Source organism: Tenrec ecaudatus, chromosome 13, assembly GCF_050624435.1.
Source record: "Tenrec ecaudatus isolate mTenEca1 chromosome 13, mTenEca1.hap1, whole genome shotgun sequence".
NCBI lineage: Eukaryota > Metazoa > Chordata > Mammalia > Afrosoricida > Tenrecidae > Tenrec > Tenrec ecaudatus.
This window is the reverse complement of record NC_134542.1, coordinates 103,263,986-103,288,115: the sequence shown is the minus strand read 5'-3', so window position 1 is coordinate 103,288,115 and position 24,130 is coordinate 103,263,986. Positions and strand designations below refer to the sequence as shown.

Below are 24,130 nucleotides of genomic sequence, written 5' to 3'. Positions count from 1 at the left end.
GAGGGCACTTGGAGTGGAGAGTCAAAGCCCATGAGCAGACAACTGGAAATCCCCTCACAGAAGGGTCACAAGGAAGGAAGGAGTCAGCCAGGGCTCAGCAAGCACTGAGGAAACACATTTCTCTAGTTCTTTAATGCTCCCCCCACCCTGCTAACATGACTCCAGTTCAACCACACAAATCCAGCTAGACCGGAGCATGTACACATGGAATACAGGACAGATGAAGCCCTCGTGAACAGTAATGGGAGTAGTGATAACATGAGCGTACTAGGTGAGTGGAGGGAGAAAGGGAAGAAATGGGAAACCAATTTCAATGACATACAGAAATATGGGCGAAGGGAGACAGAAACTGGTTTAAGATACGAAAATAACAATAATTTATAATTTATCAAGGGGTCACAAGGGTGGTGGAGGGTGAAAAAAAAGACTTGGTATCAAGGGCTCAAGTACAAAGAAAAAGTTTTGAAACTGATGATGGCAACATATGTACAAATGTGTGTGATACAATTGATGTATGGACTGTTGCAAGAGCTGTTTAAGAGCCCCCAGTAAAATTGTTTTTTTAAGTAGCAATTTATTCTTAACGTGACTACAAATGGGAAAGTACATTTAATATTATACTCCTATTTATCTACAATTGACAGAAAAGCAGTGAAGGAGATGACAAGTGACAGTTTTCTCAATCTTGGGTCAAATATAACATGGAGACTTCTCTCAGCCTTCTCCAGCGGGCACTCACTCAATCAACTGCTGAGGCCAGTGCAAAATAACAATGCAGGGACCCTGGTTCAAAGATAACAAAGGCTTGTGAGATGGTGGCCAGGATCACTTGCTGATGAGTAGACTGACTCCTGGAAGGCCCAGGGGTCTTAGAGCAGAACTGTGTTCCAAGGTATTTTCAATGGCTGGTTTTCCTTATATACATTAGCAGGCCTTTCTCACAAGATACTTGCAGGATTTGGACTTCCAAGCTTTCTAAGAGACGTGGGGAGTACTCTGTTAAACCAGCCCCACTCACCCTTTTGGTCCTCTCCCACTAAGAATGCTAAAAAGCCTGGCACCCAGACTCAGCCTGCCCTTACAAGCCCAACACAGGGTCACAGGACACCTGTGGAACGTGAGCTCTTGAAAGAGATAGCCTAAATCAAGATGTGTCATATACCGCATATACTCAAATATAAGCTGACCCAAATATCAGCCGAGGCACCTATAAGCCGAGTTTTTCAGCACAAAAAATATGCTGAAAAACTGGGTTACGGCTTATACATGGATAAGTGGTACCCCAATGAGGTGTAACATCTTGCTGGGACCCCTCAGAGGTAACGGACAAACACACGTTTTCTCACGGGTGATTGCCATTTCTCCGCTGTTCATTCAAAGACCCAATGACACTGCAGGGCTTTGAATGTTTGTGTTCACTCAAACATCTAACCAATAAGAGCTGTCCTATGACGTGGACGGCTCCAATTCTCAGAAGCACCCGTAGTGATTCACTCACGCCAACAGCTAAACTGGTAAGGATGTGTCTGTGGCTGCACTCTGTCTCTACCCTCTGGTCTCTGTGTTAATTCACATCCTGCATCCCCCGCCCCCAATGACTCCCCCCCTTCCTCCCGGTGGGGGGAAGGGGGAGAGCATTACCATGAAAGTTCTTTTTCAAAGTTTTGTTTTTTTATCCTATTAGAAATGGATATTCTTGAGCCAAAACAAAAACGCCAGTCATATGAGGCTGGTTTCAAAATGAAGGTTGTGTCAAGAGCAGAAGAGAGCAATAACAGTATTGCAAGTAGGGACTTCTGTATTGAGAAAAAGCAAGTGAGGGAGTGGCAGAAAATGAAGGCTGACTTGGAACAGATTCCAAAAGCTAAAAAGTTCGTCGTGGTTTAACGTCTTTTTATGGGGCTCTAGAGAGTGAACTGCATAAATGGGTTATGAAGGGTCGTCAAAATGGTTACTGTGTAACACACATGGGAATCCCCATGGCTAAGGATGACAAATATAAAGCACCAGCCATCGAAAAATTTGTTGCAACAGCAGGATGGTGTGCCCGATTCATGAATAGGTTTGGCCTACTATGTTTGAGAAAAAAAACAAAGATTTTCCAGAAATTGCCACAAGACCTTGAAGAAAAAATTATGCCATTCCAGTCATTTATTATAAAACAAAGAAGGATTTATAATTATGACCTGGCGGATATTGGGAATATGGATGAAAAGTGCCATGACTTTTGATCTTCCAAGCAACAGAACTGTGGCAAGTTTAGGAGAAAAAACTATTTTTTTCAAAACCACAGGAAATGAAAAAAAACACTTTACAGTTGTTTGGCTAATGGAACTAAGCTGAGTACTATCATTATTATTAAAAATAAGACCTTGTTTAAAAGGATCAATTTCCCACCAAGAATTACTATGCATGCACATGTTAAAGGCTGGAAGAAGATGAACAAAAAAATGGCTAGAAGAAATTTTGGAACCGATGACCAGGAGCAGCCTTTAAGAAAAAGCCATCGTTACTTGTTTGGGATATGTTCAGAGCCCACCTACTGGATGACTTAAAAAAATTGGCAAAATCTAGTAAAGTTACTTTAGCCATTATTCCAGGTGGGTTTACATCTGTACTGCAGCCTCTGGATGTATCTTTGAATAAGCTTTTTAAAGACCGTGTACGAAAGATATGGCATGAATGGATGTCGTCTGGTCAAGCTCAACAAACAAAAACTGGAAATCTCATGAAGCCTGACATAGAGTTAATAGCAAAGTGGGTTCAAGATGCATGGGAAGACATTCCAGAAGACATGGTGTGATGTGCCTTCGAGAAATGTAGTATTAGTAATGCTGTGGATGGCAGTGAAGACTGCGCTTTGTATGAAAATGACAGCAGTGATGGTGATGACGGCAATCTCAGTGAGGACAGCGTCTATGATGACCTCACACCAGCTGAAGCTCTGAATTGGGATACGGATGACGATGAGGAATCCAGTTTTGAAGGATTTTAACTCTACATTTTAGCTTGGTTGCTGATTGAGCTCAGGGAAATAGTACTCTTAAGGTATCATTGTTGATACCTTATTGTTTTTGTTGAACTTTTTTCCACTTAAAGTGCTGGTTTACTAATGCTAAATGACTTGTCCTTTTATTTATGTTTTTATTTAAAATAAATATTTAAATACATTACCCCACTGATGTCTCAATTTTTAGTAATTTTATTTTCACTTGTTGTGATTATTGAAACTCACCAATAGCGTCTGCATTTTCCACCCTAGGCTTATACTTGAGTCAATCAGTTTTTCTGGTTTCCCAGGTAATAATTAGGTACCTCGGCTTATACTCGGGTTGGCTTATATTCCAGTATATATGGTATTTCCCTAAACCTAAGTAGCCCTAACGTATACTTCTCCCTCTGCCTGTACTTCTGAGAGTAGTCCATCTCCGTGAGCAGAACTATCATCTGCTAAAGCAGACACCGCACTAACTCCAGATTACCCCTCCTCTCCCTTTCCATCCCTACCCCTCACACGCACCTGAAGACCGAGGCTGGTTTCTTCCTCCCCACCTCACTGTGTAGGTCCTCAAGTTCTATGATGTTAAAGCTACTGTAATCAGCCCTTAATTTCCTTATTCACAGTTCTACGCCCAATAATCTCATTTTTCACACAGTTGCCAAGGTCTTCTTATGAAAAGGTAAAGACAACCATGTAACTACTCAACAGAGACATAAAAAGTTTCCAGAGAAGGCACAGTAAAGATCAAGGTCTGTCTAGCTTTCTGGCATGCCTCCTTTCTACCCTCCACTACCAGAAAGCATCACCTTACAATACTACACATCAGATGTGGGTCTGTTTCTCACTCTGCCTATGTAACTCCTATACCTTTCAAAGGCTATAGGGCTCAAGATTTTAAGTCTAGCAACATTTCTCCTGATCCCATCAGCCAGAGTGACCATCCCACTCTTTTCTGCCCTACTGGACCCAGCACATGTTCCTAGCAGTGTCTGTGCCAGTTCATCACACAGATCTGCTCCATAACAACTGTGAGCTCATAAAGCAGTCTGGTTGGCACAGTGCTTAAGTCCTTGGCTGCTAACTGAAAGGTAAGCTATTGAAATGGGCCGTTCTGTTCTGGCCTATAGTCACTAGGAGTCAGAAATGACTCAATGGCAGTGAGTTTGGGAGTTTGGTATCTCAACACACACAATTAAACTTGTCTTTACATGCTACCACACTCTAATCTTTCCTTTTCCAGAGTTCATCATCCCAAGAAATAATACGCCATCCTATTAAGCCAAAGCCTTCAAAATCATCCATGGCTCCTTTTTCTCCCTCATCACCCACATCCAATGAACTCACTAGATCCTACTGATACCATTTTTTGAGTCTCAAATTTCTCCCCTTCTATCTCCACTGTCATTAATCTATTTTGAAACCACTATTAATTTCCTATCAGCTTCAAACCCTGAAAACACAAATGTCCCCCTCCAACATATATACAGTACTCATTAAGGATGAGCTGAAGAGTCGTCTAATTTTGTTATTTCCAATAGTTCCACATTATCCTAGGATACTCTTCAGTTTCATAGATATGTGGCTTGCATTATCTCTCACTAAATTATGCTTTGGTTATTATGTTTCGATTACAGTAAATACACATTGGGTCTCTTTTGTCCACAGATTTTACCACATGAAGTTTTCTCCTCTTAGAATGGTCATTCTTCATTTAGCTAACAGATCTTCTACAGATCTTCTGGATTAACCTTCCTAGATCCTAAACTACATGAACTCCCTCAAGAGTAAATTCTCAACATTCTAATTCCCTAGATTCATAAATTCATCCGACTTTTTTTTTTTCCTCCACAAGAGAGTACTTACGAGGAAGCTTCAAAAAGCTTGTGTAAACTGGAATCAAAAGATAATGGACAGGGTCAGCCCCAACCCCAACTACATGGACCCACCCAAGAATGCACTTCATAGGACAGCACTGAAGCTACACCTTGGGGAGAGGGGCACGTCTGATCAGAACACACAGGAGAAACGAAGTGGCCCCAAGGATGATATTCCTGCTCAGAGCAGATAATACACAGAGAGGACCATTGGGTTGGCCCCATCCCGAGACAAGATGGACCTCACTGAACCATAGTGCTATGGGGGGACAATGCTAGAGACACAGTGCGGGTATTGTGCCTGATCTGACCCCATCACACTGGGGCGAAACATGAAAGGCATGCAAAACAGAGCAGCAAGGGGAGCAAAGCGGTGATATCCCTGGGGAATACCAAAAATAGACTTTGGGTGTGGCATCCCATCAGACTCAACTGGAAAACACTCCAGAGTCAAAAAACAGACCTAGAACTATTAATCGGCTTTTCCTTGCTTGTCATTAGCTTTCTTTTCCTTGTTGTTTGTGTTGTTCTTGTTTTGTTGGTTTTGTCTTCCTTTGTTGTTTTGTTTGGCTTTGCCTGGTTTTTGCACTTATTAATGTCTCTGCATGTCCAGATAAGATAGGTGGGATAAACAATTCAGAGATAAAACAACCAGACGGATAGTTCCGGGGGGACATGGGACAAAGGGAAGTGGGAGAAAGGAAGGGGGCTGGTGTCAAACCAACCCAGGGACAAGGGAACAACAAGTGAACTAAAATCAGTGGAGAGAAGGGCTTGGATGCCTAATGGGGCTTAATCAAGGGCAATGTAACCGAGAGGAATTATTATATCCGAATGATAGTGGGTCAAGAGGAAAGTAAAAGGAAACAGAGGAAAGAACCAGGAGGCAAAGGGCATTTAAAGAGTCTAAATACCGGCATGTACATATGTAAATACATTTCTATATAATGATAGGGAAATAGATCTATATACTTATATCTATATGTTAATAACTAAGGTTGCAGGTAGACATTGGGCCTCGACTCAAGTACTCAATCAGCACAACACTTTGTTCTAATAATCCCGCATTTTGTGATGCTCACCTACCCAAGATGACTGCTGAAGACAAAGCGGTGCATAAGACAAAGTGGTGCATAAGTAAATGTGTATCAAAAGATACAGCATCTGAGGTCTTAAAGCCTTGAAGATAAATAAGTGGCCATCTAGCTGAGAAGCAACAAAGTCAACATGGAAGAAGCACACCAGCCTGTGTGATCATGAGGTGTCGATGGGATCAGATATAAAGCATCTAAGACCCAGAACAAAATCATACCGATGTGAAAAGAACATGGCGGTGGAGGAGGGGATGGGAGCCTCACGGAATGGAAACCAAAAGCCCATCTATAGACAATTAGACAGCCACTTACAGAAGGGTCACAACAAAGAGACAAGTCAGTCAGGGTGAATATACAACTTTCCTCTAGTTCGTTAATGCTTCCTCTCCACCACTATCATGACCTCAATTGTACCTTACAAATCAGACTAGTCCGACCAGAACATGTATACTGGTACAGATGAGAGCCAGGACATATAAACCCCTCAGGACCAATAATGAGAATAGAGATGCCAGGAGAATAGGGGAAGGTGGAGGGAGAAAGGGAAAACCGATCATAAGGACCAATATATAACCCCCTTCCCAGGAGGACAAACAACAGAAAAGTGGATAGAGGGGGACAGAGGACAATGAAAGATATGAAAATAATAATCTATATCTAGGGTTCATGAGTGAGGAGAGGGGGAGAAAATGAGCTGATATAAAAGGCTCTAGTAGAAAGAAAATGCTTTTAAAATGATGGCAACATATGTTCAAATGTGCTTGACACAATGGATGAATGCACAGGTTGGGATAAGAGATGTAAGAGCCCCCAATAAAAGTATTTAATTAAAAAATTATTTTTTAAATAATGGAATTTTTCCACAGACTTTTTCAAGCCCCTTCAAATGTAAAATCAATTATTTTCTCTGCAGTAATATGCTTCATTCTTATCAGAGGTTAGCACAAAATTTGGTGTATCATAGGAAATCAATAAATACATATCATTAGGTTAATGAAAACAGAAACAGCTCAGAAATTAAAAACAATTGTGAAAAAAATAAAATAAAACCAAAAGAGCACTTACCTGGTATTTTCATTATATTCAAAAATCTGAACCTTGGCCATTGCGTTTGGACTACTGTCATCACTTCCCACAGCTATCATGGGGGAGTGAGCACGAGAGCTAGAAATAAGAAGTACGAAATGCTGTACAAAACGCAACTCAGAACACATTTAACTCACACCTTTTTAATGAAGTCAAGTGGATCCATAACTGAAGATCCATATGGTGCCCCTGTGCCAGAAGCCAGACTCAACACCTACGAGACATCCGACCTGGTGAGGGTCTGACAGGGTTCCTCATGATAACTTGGATTGTTTTCATCACATTTTCTTATATAACAGGCAAAGCAGCTCTTTTCTCAAAAAAGGGAAGGGTTTCAAGCATTTAATTGCTACTTTTTAATGCCTTAAGCAGTTTATTTATTTAATGTGGTTCACCTAGCCAAAACCTTAGAAACCACCCTTAGCCCTATATGCCTACAAAACCTTTTCTTCCATGTGTATGGGTAGAAAGGTAGGAGAAAACAGTGGTAGGATTCACCTGTGAGTAATTGCTAACAGGATACATTGTATTTGATATCCTGCCTGTATAAAAGGAGCCCTTGGAGAAACAGGAGAGGGGATATTTCACTACCAGCGAAGAGCCAGGAATGGAGCCTGTTGTCCTCTGGACCTGAGATCTGAGTGCAGTGAACCTCCTGAATCCAGAAAACAGCTCTGAGATCAGAGTAGCAGCAGCAGTACCAGGAGCCAGAGCATGAAGCAGAGTGATGGACTTCCCAGACCATGCAGCAAGTAAAGCTGAGTGCTTTGGGGCAGGAGGCTTTCTTGTGCAGTGGGAAGTCGCTGGACACTTAATATGGGGAGCAGAGCTTGCTGACCCATTTAGCTTGAGGTGAATTGGGTTATGGGTTACATCAGAATGGTATGTCCTTAAGGCATTTAGTAATAATCCTGAAAAAACTTTGTAACATGTCCTGATGTACAACTGTATCCTGAGCATTCCTCCCGTGCATTTCAACTTATTAACCTAATAAACCCTAGAGTCACGAATATTGTTTGTGAGTTCTGTATAGTTGTTGCAACAAATATTAGAACCTAGATGAAAAAGTAGAGAATGTTTGACAAAATGAAGGCATTTTTTTCTCTCCTGAAAGATTTGGTCATTCCTATGGAGTAAAGGTAACTCTATATATTGTGATATCAAGTTTACAACAACAACAAAATAATTTTATGTGCTTTTGTTTAAAAACAAAGAAGGGAAAGTAAAAAGTCAGACCCTCAGCCTGGGCCCCATATGTCATCCTTACTTACTTCATTGGGCCCTCTCATTCTGAAGAGGAAAGGGTCGAAGAAAATGGCTCTCTTGATGTGAGTTATAAATTAAATGACTTTTTATTTCCTTACCCAGTTACCTTTGTCTCCCCTCAGCTAAATCTCTCCACAAACATGGCACCCTTGCTTACTGTAACACTGACACTGTAATCTGGGAGCCTCTTACAACTAAAACAAAAGCACACCAAAAAATATATCGATATACCTGAGTATAAGCCGACCCAAATAGCCACTGAAGCACCTAATTTTACCACAAAAACTGCATTAAAAATGTTCTGATAAACTCAGCTTATACTCGAGTGTATATGTTATGTATATTTTTAGGTTTTCATTCTTTACTACTAAAGATTCAAACAATTTGATGAAATAATCTAATAAAATAGGTAATTGCAAAATGTTACAATAAATAAGTTATTTACAATATAGTTGGCCATCCAAGTATTTGTAAATTCCACAGTAGCTTTCATATCTCACAAGTATTCTTTTTTCAATGTTCTACAAATATAAGCTTTTATTTTATAATGTCAAATAAATAAATAAGGACTAAAAGTATATCTATAATAATATACTCCATAATTACTTAGACTATCATTCTCCCCCCACCCAAACTGCTAACAAGTCGATGGTGTCTCACAGCAACACTATAAGGCAGGGTAGAACTGACCCATGAGTTTCCAAGACTGAAACGAATTACAGAAGTACAAAGCCTCCAACCCCCACCCCCTGGCCCTAGGAACACCTGGTGGTTTTGAACTGCTGACCTGGCTGAACCACAGCCCAACGTGTAACCACCACACCACCAGGGCTCATATTAGACACCATTAGGGTTTGGGGGTTTTTTTGCTCATTTTATTAGGGGCTCTTTCTTACAACTTATTACATACAATCCATACATAAATTGTATCAGGCATACTTGTACATATATTGCTATCATTCATTTCTAGACAATGACTTTCTACTGAGCCCTTGGTATCAGCCCCTCCTCTCCATCCCTCTCTCTGTTAAGGTTTTTTAAAAAGTAAAACATTTAAAATCAAATTGGAAAACCCAAGATAATCTAAATGAAGAATTACTTTATTTGTATATCCAGAAATGTGGTACACCCAGATGTTCACATTCAAAAGTTTGTTAAGTACAATACGCAACTGAAGAGTGACAAGAAGCAATAACAGAGCCAACTGAATAGTAGAGTGATAACCAACATCTACTTCCCCTCCCTCAAGCTTTCAATAAAATGATGAAAAATAAAGTCATTGCAGTGCTACAAAGCAAGAAAGTGTTAGCTTACCTTGAAGGGTTCCAAGAAATACAACTACAGCTTAGCTTACATGAGATCTCATGCTGCAGGGACCACTGACTAAGATTCATAACATCTGGTGCCTCATATATTCTTACTATACCATCAGCGGAACAGGTTGCTAACATAAGACCCATATGCTTGGGAGCAAATTTCACATCAGTAACTGATGTTCTGCTATCCACTAGAGTTGTCCTCTTAACCTGAAAAATTAATTAACAATTTAAACTGTATTTTAAAAATATACATAAATAAGCAAGTAGGAAAAAAAAGAGAAGAAAAAATTTAAATGGCAACTAGAGTGGGGAATGATAACATTTACCAAGTACCTAATATGTATACCACCCCCACCCTGACTGCATGGAATACAAATAAACGTCTCACCCAGTGACTCTGTCCTCGCAATTTATCATTTGATTCTCCTACAATTTCTTCCCATACAGCAGCTGTTCGATCGAAAGAACAGGAAGCCAAAACCTGTCCAAATTCAGGGTGGGCCCACGTCACACGCCAGACAGATCCACTATGAGTCTAGAATGAAAGAGAACGAGAAAGAGGGCAGATATTCAACACCTACATATTTTAGCCTCTAGAAGATATTCTATATTCAAAATGGTGACCCCTCCTGAGTTCAGTCCGTGGATAAAGTTGACATTAAGAGATCTGCTTCAGAGTTTTGTTGACAAGCTTTCCAGCAGTCTCTACCAGTCCACCACTTTCACTACCTCTACAGGATCTATCCACCTGACAAAACTAATGGAATTATGCTCATCAAAATTACCTGCTTTCAAACTCTGAAAGCATATACAGGAACCAAACTGCAGGTATGTTTGTAATAGATGTCTGAGTGGACACGGGGCTATTCTAAGGAAAAGGGCATTGAGACACTGAGGAGAAACCCAAATCCTTGCATTCTACTGAGAAAATAAAGCTCAGTAGTATCTTTTTATAAGAACATTACAACACATGAACTCACTGCCATCCAGTGAAGCAGAGTAAGGGGGAACTGATCACAATGATCGACATATGGCCCCCTCCCAGGGGACCGGACAGCAGAAAAGTAGGTGAAGGGAGGCAGCGGTTGGTATAAGACATGAAAAAACAATAAACATTTATAAATTATTAAGGGTTCATGAGGGAGGGAGAGGAAAAATGAGTAACCGATATGAAGGACTCAAGTAGAAAGAAAATGTTTTGAAAATTATGATGGAAACATATGTACAGATGTGCTTTACACAATGGATATATGTATGCATTGTGATAAGAGATATACAAGCCCCCAATAAAATGATTTTTTTAAATTATGTTGTTTGGCTGAAAAGCAAGAACTAGGGATTTCTTGTTGGAATGATAAAAATATGTTTGAACTAGAAAAAGATGCACAAAATTGCAAAAGCACTAAGTTCCAATGAATTGTTTATGTTATCTGAATGTAACCTACATAACAAAAAAAATGGGTGTTTGGGATAGACATTTCACCAATGAAGTTAAAAAATGGCAAATAGACACATGGAAAGATAACCAGTATCATTACAAAATGCAAATCAAAACTATACTGGACTATCACTTCACAATACCTCAGCTAAACACCAAACTCACTTCATAGGAGTGATACCAACTCAGTGGCCCTACAGGGCAGAGTAGGATTGACCCTTTGAGTTTCTAAGACTAATTGTTCACAGGAGCAGAAAGCCCCAAATTTTTTCCCCCAGAGTAGCTTGTGATTTTGAACTACTGACCTTACAAACTAGAGCCCAATGCATAACCACTACACCACCAGAGATTATTTCACACCCTCTAGGATAGCTACAATATCAGATGTAGGTGAACAGGTAGAAAAACTGAATTCCTCATATACTGCTGAGGGAGAGGATATATCTCCATATATTTTTTGCAATCACATTGGCAATGAATTTGACAGTCTCTTAAAAAGTTAAGCATATATAAATAAGGGAACATTAAAAAGTTCCTGAGGTTTGAGAATGATGAGGGCAATGAATATACAAATGTGCTTTCCACAATTGATAATATGTATGGATTGTGATAAGAGTTGTATGAGCCCCCAATAAAATTATTTTAAAATTTTTTTAAAAAGTTCTTGGGGCTCAACTAAAAGAAAAATGCTTTGAAAATGATGGCAACATATTAACAATTGTGATTAATACATTTGATATATGGATTGTTATAAGATCTGTAAGAGCTCCCAATAATGATCTTTTTAAAAGTTCCTGGACATTTTTTATTATCTTTCAATACCATTTTTGAAGCCACTTGTAAACCTACAAATTGTTATCCCAAATATCTACCTGAGGAAAATTAATGTCCACACAAAGTTGCCTATATGGAATATTCCTAGTATTATTCATAAGTCAAAAAAATAATTCAAATGTCCATCAACTAGTAGATAAAGAAAATTATGCTCATCAATCCAAAGCACTACTAAAGATTACAAAGGTATGAACTAATACATTCAACACAAACCTTAAAAACATGGAAAGCCAGACACAAAAGAGTAAATATTCCATACATATAAAATTTCCCCAGAGAAAACAAAGTTCTACAAATAAAAAGCCATCATCAATGGTTGCCTGGGGGTTGCGGTAGAAATTGGGTCTGACTGCAAACTAGCACAAACCTTTCAGGTGGATGAACAAACAAACAAAACAAACTCATGGTCATCAAGTCAACGGCAACTTATAGCGACCCTATAGGACAGGGTAAACTGCCCCTATGGGTTTCCAAGACTAATTTTTTTTTTAAGAAGACTGTAATTCTTTAAGGGAGCAGGGAGCCTCATCTTTCTCCCTCAGAGCAGCTGGTGGGTTTGAACAAACTATTGACCTTGTGGTTAGCAATGGAACACATCAACCCAAACACCACCTGGGTCCCTTCAGGCTGATGAAATAGATCTAAAACTGGATCATGGTAATGGTTCACAATTGTATAAGTGTATTAAAACACATCGAGCTGTACACTTGTAATTAATGATTTGTAAAGTAAGTAAAATTCCATCAGAATAAAGCTGTTAAAAAAATCATTATAAAATTGCTGGTGGTGGGAACACACAAGTTAATGTGACTAAACTACTGAATTATATGAGATGTGAGTTATATGCCAATAAAACTATTTGAAAAACAAGAGAAAGAAAGAAAGCAGGGAGGGAAGTACAGGAAAAGGGGGATGGATACACAAGGTTTCAGGAACACAGAGCTTATGTTTAGGTTGATGGGAGAATTTGGGAATGGTTCTCTATGTATCTACCACAATTAAAATAAAACTACATATGCATGAAAATTCATGAGTCCCTGTGATTATTTTAATTATTTTTAAATAGCTGTTGTAATAGCCTACATCTAAATTGAATGGTAGCAGATAAAATTATAGATGGGGCTGAAGCATGTACCATCCATTATAGTTTTTAATCAGTAAACAATCTAGAAAAAGTTAAAGAAAAAGAAAAAATGTAAGAAAAGTGAGTGTTACCAAGTTGTGGAATACATATTTTCTTATTCTCAAATTGTTTGAATTGCATTTATGCTACTTTAATAATAAAAAATATATTTAAGGTACAGGATTAACCATTTTATAATTTTCTGTCAAACAGCAAACCACCACTGTCAAATAAACAGTAAGCATTGTCATTTCTTCTTTAATCACTGTAGAAATAAATACTAACCTTCCAGCTAGCAGTACAATGCCAATCCCCATCGTCACTTTTATCCCAGACCTGTGAGAAAATAAGGGACATTTACATGAAGAATTCCTATAAACCAATACAAAAAACTGTGAGACTGAAATCAGTACAAAGGCAACGGATGAAAAATGTGGTATCCTATCTTGACTGGACACACCTCTACTACACATGATCCCACGTAGGGTTTGCTACCATTAAATTAATCTCAAATGGAGTAAATACAATGGGCTTATTTAAGCCCTTTTAAATGTTAGAGGACCGGCGGGGAGTTTTGTTGACCCACCAAACTTTCTATAAGTACTGCTTTGCAAACTCCATCCAAGTCTGGTACCTCATCCCATTTCTTACTAACCATCTAAAAACGTCATTCCTGAACAGGAATGGGAGTAGGGATACCAGGAGGGCAGGGGGAAAGTAGGGAGGGTGGTGGTGGAAGGGAAACTGATCACAATGATCGACACATAACTGCACATACCACACACCCCCACTTCCCAACCCCAGGACGAACAACAGAAACTATGGGGGTAGGGAGACAGCGGTAGGTGTAAGATATGAAAATAATAATAATTATAATTTATCAAGGGGCCACGATGTTGGGGGGAGGTAGCTGACACCAAGGGCTCCACAGAAAGCAAATGTCTAGAAAATAATGATGGCAACATATGTAATTGATGTATGTATGGATTGTTACAAGAGCTCTAAGAACCATCAATAAAATGTTAAAAAATAAAACAAAAATAATAAAACTTCATTCCTGCAATGAAAGTCTCTTTTTCTCCCCTTTCATTCCTCTACCACCACCACCAAATCTCCCTAGTAATAGTCCCTACTATTTTTTCACTTCCTAAGATCTACGTGGGGAAGCAGTCTAAACAGATCAGACAAAGCTTCTCTGACTAGTGCTTGGTTTCCAATAGTAGAGTTGTATGTGTTACATAAGTAGGAGAAGTCCCCTTGATCACTGTATTTACTATGACCTTTGTAAGGAGCATACTCGAGATGGTTATCCTGACCCCCATAAAGCAAATCCAGCATGACTTATACAAGCAGCACATTACTCACTTCCTGAAGTGTTCTACTTGCTATTTATAGGGCAGAAGAGGAGTCTTGGTCATGAAGTAGTTACACATTGGGCTGCAAACCACAAGGCCAGTAGTTCAAAACCTATTCTGCAGGACAAAGATGATACTTTCTACACCTGTAATGAGTTATAGTCTCAGAAACCCATGGGGGAAGTTCTACCCTGTCCTATAGAGTCTTGCTGAGTCAAAATTGACTTAATAGCAATGAGTTTGGTTTTGGGGGTTTTAGTCATAGGGGGACAGTCTTACTTCTCAGAGAAACAAATGTTGCCCTGCATTTTGTCCAGCCCATCAGGCTATCTGTTCCCTACAGGATAAACTGCCATGTACCTGGGATCTTTTACCATAACCATCCTTGACTGTAACAAAATGAGATGCGGTCAGCAGACACATAACAAACAAAAACATAATGTTGAGAATGAGGGGGGCTGGAGCAGAGATTCAAAGCCCATCTGTAGACAGTGGAACAATCTCCCACAGAGGGGCCACAGAGAAGGGAAGTCATCAGGGTGCAGTAAAGCATTGATGAAACACACTACATTCCTCTGGTTCCTTGAGGCTTCCTCACCCCCCGCCCCCACCATGACCCCAGTGCTGCTTCTCAATTCAGACTAGACCGGAACATGTTCACAAGTATAGAAAGGGATGGGAGCTCACGACACACAGAATCCAGGAAAAGGAGTGGGAATAGTGATACCAGAAGGGTAGGGGGAAGAGGAGGAAAGGGACAAAGGGGGAACAGATCGCAATAACTGACGCATAACCATACACCCCTCTCTCCAGGGGGAAGAACAGAAAACACGGGAGAAGGGAGACAGCAGTCGGTGTGAGAGATGAAAATAATAACAATGTACAATCTATCAGGAGGTTATGAGGGTGGGGGACAGGGACAGAAAAATTTAAAAAGAGCTGATACCAAGGGCTCAATAGAAAGGAAATGTCTAGAAAAGAATGAGGACAACATATGTACAAACATGCCTGATTCAATTGATGTGTGGATTGTGATAAGAGTTGTACGAGCCCCAAATAAAAAATATTTAAAATATGAGATACAGGTCTTACATCAATCCACACATACTCGTCCACTCTGCAACTTTCATAATGAAAGATGCTTCCCCAGAATTAATCACGTTCACAGCCCATTTTAGTAACAGTTCCTAAGGAAGCTGAAGGCACTCATCTACAATGAATCATGTACATATGTAAATATATTAATTTATAATGAAAGTGATAGAGACCAATGTACATATATAAGTATTTAGATAGCAGACGGAATAAGGCCTCCCTTAACACAATAACATTTTGTTCTGGCAACCTGGCACTCTTTAGACACTCACCTTCACAACACAATAGCTGAAGACAAAATGAGTTCATAAGTAAATGTGGTAAACAGAGCAGATGGTGCCTGGCTACCAAGAGATATAGTGTCTGGGGTCTTAAAGGCTTGAAGTCCAACAAGTCCAGTGGAGCAAATATGCCCACATGGAAGAAGTACACCAGCCTGTGTGATCGTGAGGTGTCAAAGAATCAAGCAACAGGTATCAAAAGATCCAAAATAAACAACTGTATCCATGTGAAAGAAGGGGGTTGAAGTGGAGACCCAAAGCCCATCTGTAGATAATTGGATATCCCCCCACAGAAGTTGTATAGGAAGGGATGATTCATCCAAGGTGTAGTATAGCACTGAAGAATCAAACATCATTCCAGTTCCGGAATACTTCCTCCCCCACCACTACCATAACCCAGCTCTAACTTACAAATCTGGCTAGACCAGAGAACACATATTAGTACAGATAAGAGCTCTCAACACAGGGAATTCAGGCAAGATAAACCCCTCAGGTAGTTATGGGACTAGCGATATCATGAGGGTAGGGGGATGGTCAGGGGGAGGGAAAGGTCAGAAAAGGGGAACCAATCACAAGATTGGATATATATAGCCTCCCCACCCTGCAATAAGGACGAATAATGGAAATGTGAATGAAAGGAGACAAAGGACAGTGTAAGATATGAAATAACAATACAAAATTGATCAAGGATACAGGAAGGTGGGAGGGGAGGGGAGGGAGGGGAAAAAGAGGAGCTTATATCAAGGTTCAAGCAGAAAATGTCTTGGAAATTATGATGGCAACATATGTACAAATATGCTTGATACAACTCATGTATGGAATGTTTTAAGAGCTGTAAGAGCCCACAATAAAATGAAAAAAAAAAAAGAACAGCACAACGCTGAAGTGCAAGTTAAACACCAGATTTCTAATTTCTTCACGCTGTTGTACTATTGCATCATCTACTACATCAACCAGGCTTCCCCCCATCAGCTTGTATCTCCCATCTCTTTTCGGTTTGACAATTTGCTCCTGTGTCTCACAGAACTCACAAACTGTAGCTATAGGATTTATTAGGGAAGCAGATGGCTACAAACTGGGATCAGGATCAAGTAGGAAGTAGTAAGGAATAGAATTAACTTGGAAATAGGTAATATCTCAAGGTCAGTGTTAGGAAGCACATACACAATAATGAGAAGGTACTCCCAGAGTGAAGAGCACCTTTCTATTTTTCTAAAATCATATTATTGGGGGCTCCAAACAGTTCTTATCACAATCCATACATACATCTACTGTGTCAAGTCCATTTGTAATTTGTTGCCATCACCATTTTCAACACATTTTCTTTCTCCTTAAGCCCTTGGTATCAGCTTACTTTCCCCCTCCCTCCCTCATGAAGCCTTGATAATTTATAATTATTGTTTTTTCATTTCTTACACTGACCCACTTCCCCCTTCACCCACTTTTCTGTTGTCTGTCCCCCTGGGAAGGGGTTATATGTAGATCATGGTGATCGGTTTCCCCAGTCTTCCCCCACCTTACCCTTACCCTCCTGGTATTGATACTCTCATTATTGATACTGAGTTTATCTGTCCCAGATTCCCTGTATTTCCAGCTCTTATCTGTACCCCACGCACATGCTCTGGTCTAGTCAGATTTGTAAGGTAGAATTGGGATCATGATAATGGGGAGGAAGAAGCATTAAAGAACTTAGAGTAAAGTTGTATGCTTACTCAGTGCAATACTGCACCCTGACTGGCTTGTCTCTTCCTTGTGAGCATTCTGTAAGGGGATGTCCAATTGTCTACAGATGGGCTTTGGGTCTTCACTCCGTTCTCCCCCTCATTCACATCGTGGGGTTAGATTGGGCATAATTCCCGCACTGTGCCTCTAGTGCTGTCCCTCATAGTGATATGGGTCCATGATAGATGTCTTGTCTTGTGGTGGGGCCAGCCCTGTGGTCCTCTGTGTGCACTGGCTGCTCTGAGCAGGAATATTGTCCTCAGGGATTGGTGGGGAGCACCTTTCTTCATTCAGCACAGGACAGTTCTCTCAGCCACGCACCGTCCCTCAGAACAGGCTCTGTTCCCAATCTGGTAATCCCACCTGTAACTATGAAATATTGGTCTGTCACCAAGCATGCATTTGTGATGGTTTTCCTGACCTCCCATATCCCTTTTAAAGCTCCATGTATCAGCAAACGCTTGGACAGCAGTAAGGGCTCGTGCTAATGGCTGTGTCATCTGGATATGTCTTTGTCTTGTCTGGGTCACTTTTAAAACTTAATAAATATTCTCTAAAACAAACAAACTTGAGCACTGCTTCACTGCAAACAGTTAACTACACCTGCAGCATAATGAAAACATATATGTATGAGGTAGAAAATAGGTGAAAATTGTCTATGAGATTTGTTCTGGTCTTTCTATAGTTGTGTATAAAAGCTTGTCCTCAATATAATTAAGATTATTAACTAGGAAAAAAACAGGACTAATAAAATAAATCTAGGCTTCATTAACCCAGAGTACTTCCATAAGCACTGACTTCAAGTTCTCATTCGTCTATGCCAGGAAATTTAGAAGAGAGCTACTTGGCCAAATGACTGGAAGACCATACATATTTGTGCTTATTCCAAAGAAAGGTGACCCCATAGGATGCCCAAACTATTAAAGAATATTATTGATATCACACATAAATAAAATTTTGCACCCTCCAGCTCCCTTTCCCATCGGATCAAGACACTGGTCTGGTGGTTGTAAAAGGAGGAAAAGAAACATTGAAGCTGGCCCTCAGTGCTCTTGGAGCTCAGACTAGTTTCAAACAAGGTAAAAATAATTAAATTAAAATGTCTTTTAGATTTTGCTGAAGATCATCCAACAAAGGTTACAGCAGTACATTGACAAAAGAATTGCCAGAAGTTTAAGGCAGATTTGAAGAGGACATGGAACAAGGGATATTGCTGATGTCAGATGGAGCTTGGCTCAAAGCAGAGAACAGGAGATGTTTACCTGTGTTTCATTGACTAAGCAAAGGCAATAGACCATGTGAACCTAATAAACTTTGGATAAATAACCTTGAGAGGAAAGAGAATTCTAGAACATTTCATTGTGGTCATTCGGAACTTGTACATGGATCAATAGGCAATTGTCCAGATAGAACAAGTGCGTGCTGCATGGTTTAAGATCAGGGAAGGTAAGCATCAGGGTTGTATTCTCTAACCGTACTTGTTCAATCTGCAAGCTGAGCAAATCATTAGAGAAGCTGGGTTACATGAAGAACAATGTGGCATCAGGATTGGAGGAAGGTTTATTAACCTGCAATATGCAGATGACACAACCTTTCTTGTTGAAAATGAGGAGAACTTGAAACACTTGCTGATGAAAAGTAAGGATTGCAGCCTGAGTTATTAAGACTACAACTCAATGTGAATAAGACCAAAATCCTCACAAGTGGACCAAAAGGAAACATTGTGATAAACGGAAAAAATGTTGAAGTGGTGAAGGATTTTGTCTTGCTTGAATCCACAATCAATACTCACGGAAGCAGCAGTCAAGAGATCAAAAGATGCATACCATTAGGTAAATGTGATACACAAGTCCTCTTTAGAGTATTGAAAAGCAAGGATATTACTTTGAAAGACATTACTTTGAAGACTAAATAGACCCAAACCATGGTATTCTCATATGAATGCGAATAAGTGAAGCATTTGAATTGTGGTGCTGGAGAAGAACAATGAAAATACAATGGACTGCTAAAAGGACGACCAATCTGCCTTGGAAGAAGTCCAGCCAGAGTGTTCCTTACAGGCAAGGATATTAAGACTTTGTTTTACATATTTTAGACATAGTCAGGAGAGACCAGTCCCTAGAGAAGGACATCATGCTAGGTACAGTGGAGGGTCAGTGAAGGAGGGGAAAGCGCTCAAGAGATGGACTGACACAGTGGCTGCAACAATGGGCTCAGCCATAGGAACAATTGTGAGGATGGCACAGGAAAATGCAATTTTGTTCTGTTGTGCATAGGGCTGCTATGGATCAGAGCCTGCTCAATGGCACCTAACAACAGGTTTCATTTAAAAACAAAAAATAGGCCTCTTTTTAGCTAAGTGTGAGTCCCTCTGAGCTATTTCTGCTTTCAGTAGTACAGTCCAGGACTCATAGCACAACACTTTAAAAGGGCTCCACTAGTACAGAGGCTGCAACCCTGGGCTCAGGCATAGGAACAATTGTGAGGATGGCACAGGACAGGAAGGTGTTTCCTTCTGTAATGCGCGGGATCGCTGTGGGTGGAAGCCAACTCAAGGGCACCTAATGACAAATACAGCAGCAATTCTTCTGAAAGTGCTCAGCTCTTTCTCTGCTTCTTTGGTCTCTCTCCTCACCTCTGACATCTCCAGAGGGTTGGCTTTTATCATGTTGGCTCACATCTACTAGGAAGGTTTTCAAGTTGTCACTGCTTACATAAGCCATTTTTTACATAATTGAAAAAGGGTATTTTTTTAAATGAATAATCTACACCACAATGATATGTAAGAATCTGGCCAGATGCAGTACATAGGAATCAAACTGACATTTGTGGGAGGAAACTAACATTTGTGGAAGAGCTCAGTATCATGAGTCAGAAGGTGGTCAGGGACCTCTGCAGAACAGACCATCAATTAATCATACGCAAGGTCAAGCTCCAGCTGAAGAAAAAATAAAACAACTCCATGAGAGCTGAGGTATAACCTCCATCCAGTGGGTCCCACCTGAAATCCAGAGACCATCTCAAAAATAGCTTTTAGGCACTGAGCACTAATGATCCAGACCACAGAATTGTAGCGTGACATCAAGAACATCATATATGAAGAAATAAAAGGTCCTTAAAAGACAGGAAATAAAAATAAAAAATAAAAAAAAAAGACAGGAAATAAAAACCCACCGTAGTCCACAGGAGAAGTTCTGAAACACATATTTGGGTGTACAATAGCTAAAATGAAATAAAGAACTGAAGAAATAAATGAGCTGAACAGAAGATTCCAAAGGGCAGCTCAAAAAGACAAAGTTATTAACGAATAAGGGAGTGTGAACAGACCTGGAGAAGCCATACTCAGTATTTCTCAAGTCACAGATGTGAACATGAAATTCGCAACTAGCAAATGCACATTCATTCATTCGCTGAAGTACTCATTGAGATATCTGAAAGTATCAAGCACTAGACTAACTATGAGCAATCAAGGAACCCAACTGTAGGTAGTAAAGCAAAACTAATGACTATCAATTGACTCATGGCGACCCTGCAAGGCCCCTGTGGTTTCCAAGGCCGCAGCTCTTTACAGGAGTAAAAGCTCGTCTTTCCTCCAATAACGAAGATTTGAAAGATTCAGTAGAAAGAGATTACGGAAAGGAAAAGGTATAGTGTATTCTGTTAACAGCTATTTGGCCACAAGAAATGGTGACTATTAAGGCAACGCAGCAACGTTGAGATAAATATAATACTGCAACAAAGAGTTACAAGGTTATATGTACTATAAGTTATTTAAAAGAAACCAAAACCAAATTCAATGTCAATTTTTCATACCGACCGCATAGGACCTTTGCGGGTTTGTGAGACTAAATCGTTACAGAAGCAAAAGCCTCACAGAGCGGCTGATGGGTTGCAACCGCTGACCCTGAGGGGTTAGCAGCCCAACGCATGCCCGCACACACCACCAAGGCTCCTTAAAATTAACAGGGCAGCGAAAATCGCTTTAAAAAAAAAAAGCCCACAAAGTAATTTATGTGTACTCTGACTCACGCAAAACACCAGAACAAATTTTAAACGAGCTAGGCCTAAATTCCTCAGCAGACATCGAAAATTCTCGCAAGGAAAAGTGGCAAAGACGGCAGGCCTGGCTTTTAACCAGGTGAGGCGGCGAGCGCCCCGCCGACAGCCCAGCCCAGCCCAGCGCGTCGGTCCAGGTGGGAAGCCCTGCAGGGCGCGCGCGTGCGCGTGCGCGGGCCACCCCGGCGGGCCGCCCTCTGCCTCCCGGCCCGTTCCGGCGGTGACCGGGCCTGGCCTCCGCCTCAGCCCTTGCCACACCGCCGGGCGCACCTTGACGCTCTGGTCACTGGAACAGGTCGCCATCCGCCGCCCGTGGAAGTCGAAAGAGACATCATGTATCAGGTCCTTGTGATCCGCGGCAATGTTGTGGGCCACAAACATGGCTGCGCCGGTCACGCGTCTCCACGGTTCGCGCCGGTCCTCTCCAGAAAACGCTGTTACGTTGCGGGCACGTGCGCGCCACCAACGGCTAGAGTCCTGAGGCGCGCGCCCGCCCGCAAGGTTATCCGGCGCGCGCACGGGGTCCGCGCACGCCCTGCGGCCCGTCATCCTCTGCGCCGCCGCAGAGAACTTCCGCCTCTCTGCTGCTGAAAGTCGTGCGAACGGCTCAAGGTCTGGTGGGGGTGGCTTTTCTGAAAGTGCTAAGAGCTTGTTTTTTGAGTTTGGGAATGAGGAAAAATGATACAAATGAAAGACCCATTCACAATCCTCGGCCCTGAGTCAGACTCCATTGACGTTTTCACGAGTTCGCTTACTGGGCCCGGCAACGTGTTTGAAGAGAATAAAAAAGGCAGCGACGGAACTCTGCTGGGCCTGCCCTGAATCAAGGAAGGATGGGCTTGAAGAGCCCTGGTTTAAGGGGCAGAAATTAAGACAACAGGGATGGCATTGAGAGGGACAAAGGGGCTCTCGTGGAAAACGGGCAGCGAAGAAGAAACGGGATCGGAATAGTCAAACGCTTCTGTATTTCAGTAGGAGAGCTGGCTTGGGGTGTTAAGTTCCAAAGTGAGAGAAATGAACAATTTAAAGGTTCAGTATCCTATCGCAGCAATCCAGTGTCGGTTCTGACCGGACCTGGCCCACTGACCAGGTGCAGGAAGTATAATAGACTTCAGGGCACCTAGGAACAAAACTCACTGGAAAGATACAACCAGAAAGACGTTTGAAAGTGAGTGTGATAAACTATATCCTGTCAAGACACACCCCAACTTAATGCATATTCATGACTTCTGTAAAACCTGTTACATATTCATATATCCCATAATTTACTTCCAGATATACATGTATAAAACAGTAAAGCTTTTTTCCCACTGCCTTCACCCTGCCTCCGCCCCACTGCCCCCCAGCCTGCCTTAGCAACTCTAGTCCTTCGAAGTTAGCACCTGAGCTGTCTCCCAGGAGAAAACTAGCAAGCTCCAGGCTCCTGTGATTTGTTACAGACTAGAGAAAAGCCTCCCACACATAAGAACAGAAGCAGCAAAGAGTTACCGTAAATCGTAGTTTTATTAAAGCATAGAATCATTCCAAAAGAAATGAAGTGGGTCCCTCTCAAAAGCTGAGAAGGGATGCCTTAGTGTAGATATAATACACTCAGTTCACCACATGTAGACAGGCAGTCCCATGAGGTTGCCCATGTTCAGCTGGGAGTCTGTCTCCCCGCCCCTCCCGAGTGGCTGGTGTGGTTTGGCATGCTTGCCTGAAATTGCATGTACTCTTGAGATTCCAAAGCTGAAACTTCCCCCGTTTATAAAAACCTGCTTGGATTACCAACCAGGCTTCGATGTTAATTCTTTCTCATTCAAAGCCAAGAAGTGAGGTATTATCCACTCCAGAAACTTAGCAAACTCAATAAAGAACTAGAGGCCCAAAAACAGACTTTGGGGCCAGGGCATGACACCCCATCAGACTGAACGGAAAACACTCCTAAAGGTCAACAAACAGACCTTGAACTATTTATGACTGTTTTGTTTTCTTTTGTTGCTTTGTTTTGCTCTAGTTCCCTCCTGGTCCACAATCCAGTGTTGGCAGCTGGCCGTGGCATTCCTCTGCAGAACCGAGGGTCAAAAATTGTAATCCACACTAAAGGCTGCAATTCTTGATTTTCATCAGCAAGTGCTTCAAGTCTTGAATATAATCTATAGTTAATATTTATAGTAATTTTCAGGAGAAATAAGTATAAATTTTAAAAGCTGTAGTGGAGGGACATTTGACAAATAGTCAAATTGCAGAAGAATTGCCCCTGAGTCTAGCCTCTTATAAAATTCCATTCATTTGTCTCTCTGTACAACGTACAGTGGTTAGTATGCCCAATGTGGGACCCCACTCGAGCTGAGTATTCAGCTCAGGGGAGACCAGAGACAGAAAGCATTCACTCCTCCTTAGGTTCAAGAGGGCTGTGGTCCCTACCCTTTACCAGACCAGCAGAGAAAAGATGGAAGTTGTCAAGAGGGAATTAAGGAGAGAAGTGAGGAACAGAGACTGATCAGCTCTTGGTGCATATGTCCCCTGTAAAAGCTAGGGGGTCATTGGATGTGGCCTGAAATGGAGCCGGCCTAAGCCAAGAACAAGTAAAGTCTGATAAGAGCC

The 24,130-nt window shown here is 41.1% G+C and overlaps 1 protein-coding gene and 1 non-coding gene across 3 annotated transcripts in view; one reads left to right on the top strand and one right to left on the bottom strand.

Annotated features, from left to right (window-relative positions):
* Nucleotides 1-22,108, bottom strand: part of SEH1L (SEH1 like nucleoporin) — a 35,022-nt gene extending 12,914 nt beyond the window's left edge. The window contains exons 1-5 of one of the 2 annotated variants that reach the window (XM_075529893.1): nt 21,815-22,107; nt 13,321-13,371; nt 10,029-10,175; nt 9,636-9,847; nt 7,035-7,133 (exon numbers count right to left, since the gene is read on the bottom strand). In XM_075529893.1, coding sequence (XP_075386008.1) covers nt 7,035-7,133; nt 9,636-9,847; nt 10,029-10,175; nt 13,321-13,371; nt 21,815-22,093 — 788 coding nt within the window. In that variant the 5' untranslated portion in view covers nt 22,094-22,107. Of the gene's footprint in view, nt 1-7,034; nt 7,134-9,635; nt 9,848-10,028; nt 10,176-13,320; nt 13,372-21,814 lie in introns of both variants that reach the window. The other variant, XM_075529894.1, reaches the window with a different exon arrangement.
* LOC142425242 (small nucleolar RNA SNORA61) lies at nt 18,450-18,568 on the top strand. Its single transcript, XR_012779591.1, has one exon. It is a non-coding gene; the product is annotated as a small nucleolar RNA SNORA61 (small nucleolar RNA).
* Nucleotides 22,109-24,130: the final 2,022 nt, after the last annotated feature.